Below are 6,627 nucleotides of genomic sequence, written 5' to 3'. Positions count from 1 at the left end.
AACTGTTAAAAGCAGCTTTAATAAAATTTGTAGTGATTTGGAAAAACAAGAGATCTTACACCACTGAAGGTTTTTGGTAGCAGAATAAGCCAAAGTGACTTTTAGGGAAAGATGGTACTTGAAGCTAAAAATGTGTTTCAGGACTTTATATCTGAAAATACATAACACTATGCCATCATTGCCATTTCACCACAGCCCCTCACAGGGGAGACAGACTGAACAGAAAAGGGTAAGATAACCTCTACAGAATGCACTCCCCAAGAAGTATATTACAGTAGTTTCTTGGAGAATACACTCCCCAGGAAGGAAAAACAAAATATATTACATAAACTATTCTCACATATTAAGTTTTGCATTTTGAAGGTAGGACAGAACCCCATTGCAAAAAAAAAAAAAAAAAAGCAAACTGTACACATTTGTTTCATCCTTAACTACGGAGGGTGGCTAACCGCGACTGCATTGCTTCAATGTCTTCCTCCTCATCAACAGCAGCGGTTGCTCCCATGGGTTCCGGCTCTGGAAGAGCATCTGTGACTTTACTAGGCGCTTTACCCAAGGCCCCTGCAAACAACAATTGGGCTCGTTAGTGTGCATTACATCTTCATTTAATAACTAGCAGCTTCCAGGGTCACCTAAAGTAATTCAACCCATCAGTTCTGGTAGAGGTCACACACAAGAACTGTTTGAGCTGTCAGGCTGATACAGCAGCACTGACCTGCCAGCCCCTCCAGTGCTACTGCTCATCTCCACAGCCCCCCAGCAGGAAGGGAGCTGCTGCCATCTGGGAAATGGCACAGAAAATAGCAAAACAGGATGTGAGAAACAAGAGAGGGCAAGGAGCTGGTGGCTGGGGACAAGGTAACAGCAGGGCAGGAGCTGGGGAACTGCGCTTGCAGCACATTACAGCTCAATACAGCTCCAGTACTTAAGTTTGTCACACCAATTCAGGTAAGGAGCATTCAAAGCATTATCTAAGTCAAGTAACAAACAGTTGATTACTGCTTCATGAGCTGTAACAGCAGAAATTGGGGGGGCTGGGTTCAGTTTAGGGATTTTTGTTTGTTTTGTGGGTTCCCCCCCTCCAACTCCTCAAGACACTAACAGCATTTTACAGCCAGGAATCACAACACAGCCTACAACTCAAGGCAGTGCAGTTGAGTTTATTTTCTGGCTTCGTTAATAATAGTATATCTAATCAATCATATAAATTCCACCTTGTTAAGAGGATCCACTACACAGACAACCACTGATCTGTGAAAGCCTCAAAGCACTGCACAGATGTCTGCTGATGACTTATTACTTATGCTTTACCGAACCGCACTGGCCTTCTCAGCCAGTACTCCCTGAGCAACCAGTCTATCAGAGCACTCTGCCTATTAGCAAAGGCAAAGACACCACTGGGACAGTGCAGTTAAGTCATAACAGATAAAGATTTGAATCACTGTGTCTTATTGACCATAGAAGGAGCAAGGCTCTACTCTCAGCAAAACACACACAAACTCACCAGCTGTAATTTCAAAAAGGATTTTGTCAATTTCCATCTCTGCTTCCTCTTCCATTTCCTCCTGATCCTCCAGGCTTTCAAAGGTGTCCTCCAGCATTTCCTCTATAATACCAGCCTAGCACAAAACAAAAAAGGCAGCACGTGATGCCCTTGGAAACGGCAGAGCAAGAGGACACACTTCCTATTTTCAAGATTGGGTTATGCCTATCCAGACATCGAACAACCTGCTCCAGCTTTCCCCATCAAAGCTATCTGTTGCGTGAGGGCCGGCCAACACACTTGCCTACAGTTTAAGCACGTATCTGTGCAATAGGTGGACAGGAAAAGCAGGAAGAAAATTGAGGATTAAATACACGTGTTCTCCCTTTCAGACCCTCAAGCTATTACTCCTTATTGTTTGCGTGTCTAAACACTGACAACCCAGCTTGCTCCAAGTTTGCAGCTGTATTTCACACGCTTCAGTCATGAAGCATAAATTGTATAACATGCTGTAAAATTAGTGTTTGAAATAGCTTCCCTTTTTTTTTTTTTTAATATGTATTTGAAAACCTTCCTTTGCAGGGCCTGCAATCTAGGTATGGCCAAATTGTTCTGCTGAACAACAGTAAAATTATTAAGAAATAAGCTGATTTGACCTGAACAGTCTAGAGTGGTATGAGGCAGGGGGGAGGGGGAAGCAAATAGTCTTTGGTAGTTGAAAATAACCAGATAGGGAAGCAGTATACTTCAAAATCAGAGCATTTTCATCAGATGAAGACACTATGCTAGAGGTTTTAAACCCAGTACTAGAATAGCCATCTTGCCTAAGATGGGACTTTCAGCTTCCCACTCCACAATAGGCTGTGGTGGGTCTTTCTTAATGAACATTTTCATCCCTGGAAGCAGGACATTCAGTCTCCCCCAGAACAGACAGGAGCTCGGGGACAGGGGCAGTCACTGGGCGCAGGTGTGCTGCGCTTTGAGCTTTTGATCCCGCTTTGAGCCTCCGTCTCCCCCCACCCTTGGGACTAGGATGACCAAGCCACAACCACTCTCTATGGGGACTGACCTTCCTCCTTCCATCTTCAACCCCAGCAGCTTTTTTCAGCTTCAATCAAGCTTTACACCAAACGTGTTGCAGGTATCACCGAGTCAGGGTTTTCCCTACATACAGTGACTTGCTAAAAAGTCCCCAGCTATTAACGTGATACTTTAACTCGTTTGTTGAGCTTACACCAGCCCTCTGACAAAGTGGCCACCCTAAGCAGTCACACAGCACTCTAGCACGCCTCTTGTTCACTCAAGTCTATTTATGTTATAGATCTTACCTTCATCATCTCTTTGGACAACTCCCTCATCGTTGCTTGGATTTCAGGGATTTTTACTAGATTTTGCATAGCCTTCATTACTTCTGTGCTCTTCTGCAATGAACCTGCTACTCTCAGAACAGCTGTGAAGATGCATAGAAAAGCTTGAAAGATTCATGCACCACCGAAAGCAGAGAAATTCTATCCTCCCTACACAGGTAGAAATTGGTTTACATTTAGGCAATTTAATTAAAAAAAGAAATGGACATCCCACTTCTTCGTTCTTGTCTACCTTCCTGGAAAAGCTCAATTCCTCCCCACATCAGCAAAAATAAGTTTCTAGCAGATACCAGTCCTGTAGGATTACTTGAAACAATCCTAATTCCCTGCAGAGAGATTTCAACCCACTTGCACTCCAGTGAGGAGCTCCTGCCTGCACCCCTCAGCAGCCAGAGGTTTTGCTGAGGGTTTCGCCAGTGGAGCTACAGTCCAGCTCCACATCTGACTGCTGACCAAACTAGTGACCTCCTGCCTGACACTGGGTAGTGGAAGCTGACCCTGGCAGAAGTTCTAGTGCTATAGTTTCACAGTAAGCTAGAAAATTAATACTGAAGCAGACAGAGAAGCTGGAAATAAGTGTAGTTTAAACTGAATTTAACAATACTCTTTCCAGAGGCTATTCTCATAATATAGCTTAAAAGCTCTTCTCATATATGCTGATATACCAAGATCAAAATGCAATAATTAAGGGTACTCTGAGGTTCTTGTTCTTTATTTGTGCCATCTAATGTCGCAGCTTCCTAGCCATGGAGAACTCACCTGTTTGTATACAAAATGGTCACTCCTTAATGAAGCAAAATGAAGGTACAGCATATATTATTTTTCATTTAAATTACTTGATTTCTTTAAGAACATTACACTTGTAATGTTAACAAACTAACAGAAATCTTGCCTTCAGTGGTCAATTCCCCAAGATGAAGAAAGTCAATACAAAACCCAGACTGAAGTCTAGATTCCTTCCTATCGCTTGGGTAAGTGTGTCAGAACATCTCCCATAAGATGAAAACGCTGGTAGCAGTAATAAAGAGTTTTTCCTTTTCAGGGACACCTCAAGCTGCAAGGATGGCCCCTACTTCCCTTTCCTGAATGAGGTACATGAGGAGACACATTCAACCTATCGTAAGATTACACTTCAGGTTTACATTACAACTCCTCATTTATCGCTCATCTAGTCTTCATATCTACTAGCAACTACCTTGGGTAATGCTGGGGTGGGGAAAAATACTTGGATATTTCAGTAGCATGTTAACCACTACCAGGTCTTTCCCTGTCTTTAATGTTTTCTGCTCCGCTTTTGTTACAGGCTGGAACACTCTAAGGTATGGAAAATACTGCAGAAAGTCTATTACAATAGATTCCTGATGTGGATAAGGAATGAGGGAAAGATGCTGGTATTAGAGGAGCACAAAAAGACCACATATGGTTTACGGAGAGCTCGGTATTAAGCCACAGGGCAAATCAAGGAAATCAAACTCTGCACCCCCATCTCCATTTAGAACTTAGTAAGTGTCCTAAGACTCTTGCTAGAGAAACAATCATTTACAAGATGAAGGGAATTCTACTGAAGAAAATAAACATTACCGATCCTGTCAAAATCGGCAACAACAACAGGCTCCACAGGAATACAGGGATATTAAGACACATATTCAAACTGTTTAGGAATGCACACTAAAAACGTGCCCCCAGCTACTGGAAGAGAGTTCTGTTTCAGAGAACTCGGCTAAAGAGGAAGGCCAGGATTGAGCTGTCAGTGCTGTACATGTTCATGTGAAAGCTGCGAGTGTTTACATGGGTGCTGGTAAAGGCACCACTGGGGGCGCGTGTGCCTACTGAGAATAGGAGCTCAGCCTGGCTGGATGCGGGCATGTGGAACTGCGGCAGCCTCACTCCTCTGGGCCTGCTACAGGAAAAGTTTCCCAGGTTCCTGAAGCCCATTGGAATCAGCTGCCTACAGGAGTAGGCCTGTTTCCAAATTCAAGCTCTGCCTGCATTTGACCTGGGTTCTGAAAACGGTAACTCAGCCCTCACCTCTAAAGCTAGAGGTACTTGGGTTCAGAAGAAGTTCTTACCAAGTTGATTCTTCATCCCCATGAGAACAGAGTTCATGTGAGCTTTGGATGCATAGAGTTTGCTTACGGCCTTTCGAGAGCGGATCAGTTCCTTGGCCAAGATCACACACACATCTTTCTGACCCTTTTTGGCAGCATCCTTTATTGACCGCTTCACCTTCTCCTCTTCTCTCTGGATATCTGAAGTACAGAAAAACACAGCAAATAGCAACAAACTGCTAAGCATTTGGAAGAGAAACTAGTCATTTGTTGGGGTGTGTTTGCAATGCAAATAATTGGTTTTGCTCAATTTCAGATCTCCTTTTACTCAAATACATACATCAGCCTAGAACAAGGTGTTAGCTGATTAATTCAAGCAGATATTAATAGAAAAAATCTCAGTAGTAAACATCCAACTCCATAATTTCTTTTGCAGTTAAGAGTACTGTAAAGGACTGTCCAGGAATATCACTGCATGAAGCTGAGCTGACTAAGATGTATTCTTAAGAATCAAAAAAGGTCCAGCAAGAACAAAGCACCGAGATGACTACTTGACTTACAACTTCAGAGTAACTTCCCGACTATTCGACTGGCCTGATATAAATATATATATAAAAACATATACACATATATCATATATACACACACAGTTCAAGACTACTGTACTGATTTGCTGCTTACAAGATTATGTCTTCCACGTTCATCATCAGACTGTCCAGTTCACCAGGAAGGAACAAAGTTGTCATGAGGAGTTTAAAACCAGTACTGTCAGAAGACAGACGGGCATTTTACTAGCAAAAATACTTACCCGTCAGACTACAGTCAAAGCTTAACCCACACGCCCACCATCAAGTGAATTTGAGGGCTGTTGTAGGCAAAATTGTCCTCACTGTTTCTAAATCCCTGAAATGTGTTTTCCTGAAAAAAATACATTCAGAAAGATTGCAGAAGGCTGATCTCACAGAGGCTAGAAAATTATAGATATGTTACCTTTTAAAAAAAAAAAAAAAAAAAACAGAACATAACCATTTATATAGTGAATTTGTCAGGGCACGTCCAAAATTTTAAGAGTTACTTAGAACCACAAATTTGTTAATTACTGTCAAAAAAAAAGCCTTAATCCTTGCAGATAAACTTAATAATTCCCTGTCAGCCACAACTCATTAAGCCTCAAGTGGATGCCCAGCCAAGCCTATATTCATAATTAAGGTCTTGAGTTTATATTGCTCATACTTTAAGACACATGCATTAGGTGTTTGTATAAACTGGCACACTCAAATTATAAGCTGGCTGGCGCCAAAGTTATGGATAATTTATCAGTAAAAAATAGTATGCTGGTAAATTGTTAGATAATGTTAGAACCTGTTATTAGATAAGGTTAGAACCTGTTCAAACTCTCCCGGTATCCAGCTTTGTTCAACAGCTTTTTATAAGAGCATGCTGGAGCAGGAGTACTGAACTAAGCCTGTACAAAATGAGCACCAAATAGTTGGATTTGAAGTGTTATACATTAAACAGGCTTCCTCAAATAACATAGGTTTCTCTAGCAAATCTGATGTGAGTGTTCACACGTCTGCTTGTCAGATAACGCTGGCTGTGTACAGAAGCCAGGTACCTCAAAAAGCTCAGAGTAAGAAACATAGGAACAAGCAGGGGCATTATCAACCCTGTCCCTTTTCCAGACTCAGCAATAAATTAGCCACTGATGAAGTGTGGCTGTAAGTTAGTC

At 42.1% G+C, this 6,627-nt stretch overlaps 1 protein-coding gene across 3 annotated transcripts in view; it reads right to left on the bottom strand.

Moving 5' to 3' along the window:
- Positions 1-6,627, bottom strand: part of LOC309671403 (charged multivesicular body protein 3) — a gene marked incomplete at its 5' end in the record, with an annotated part of 36,707 nt that continues 30,080 nt past the window's right edge. For all 3 annotated transcript variants that reach the window (XM_082482634.1, XM_082482632.1, XM_082482633.1), the window contains 4 exons: positions 1-561; positions 1,505-1,619; positions 2,812-2,933; positions 4,920-5,099. In XM_082482634.1, coding sequence (XP_082338760.1) covers positions 428-561; positions 1,505-1,619; positions 2,812-2,933; positions 4,920-5,099 — 551 coding nt within the window. In that variant the 3' untranslated portion in view covers positions 1-427. The remainder of the gene's footprint in view (positions 562-1,504; positions 1,620-2,811; positions 2,934-4,919; positions 5,100-6,627) is intronic.

Source organism: Vanellus vanellus, assembly GCF_965231255.1.
Source record: "Vanellus vanellus genome assembly, chromosome: 4".
NCBI lineage: Eukaryota > Metazoa > Chordata > Aves > Charadriiformes > Charadriidae > Vanellus > Vanellus vanellus.
This window is presented reverse-complemented; position numbering and strand designations above follow the sequence as displayed.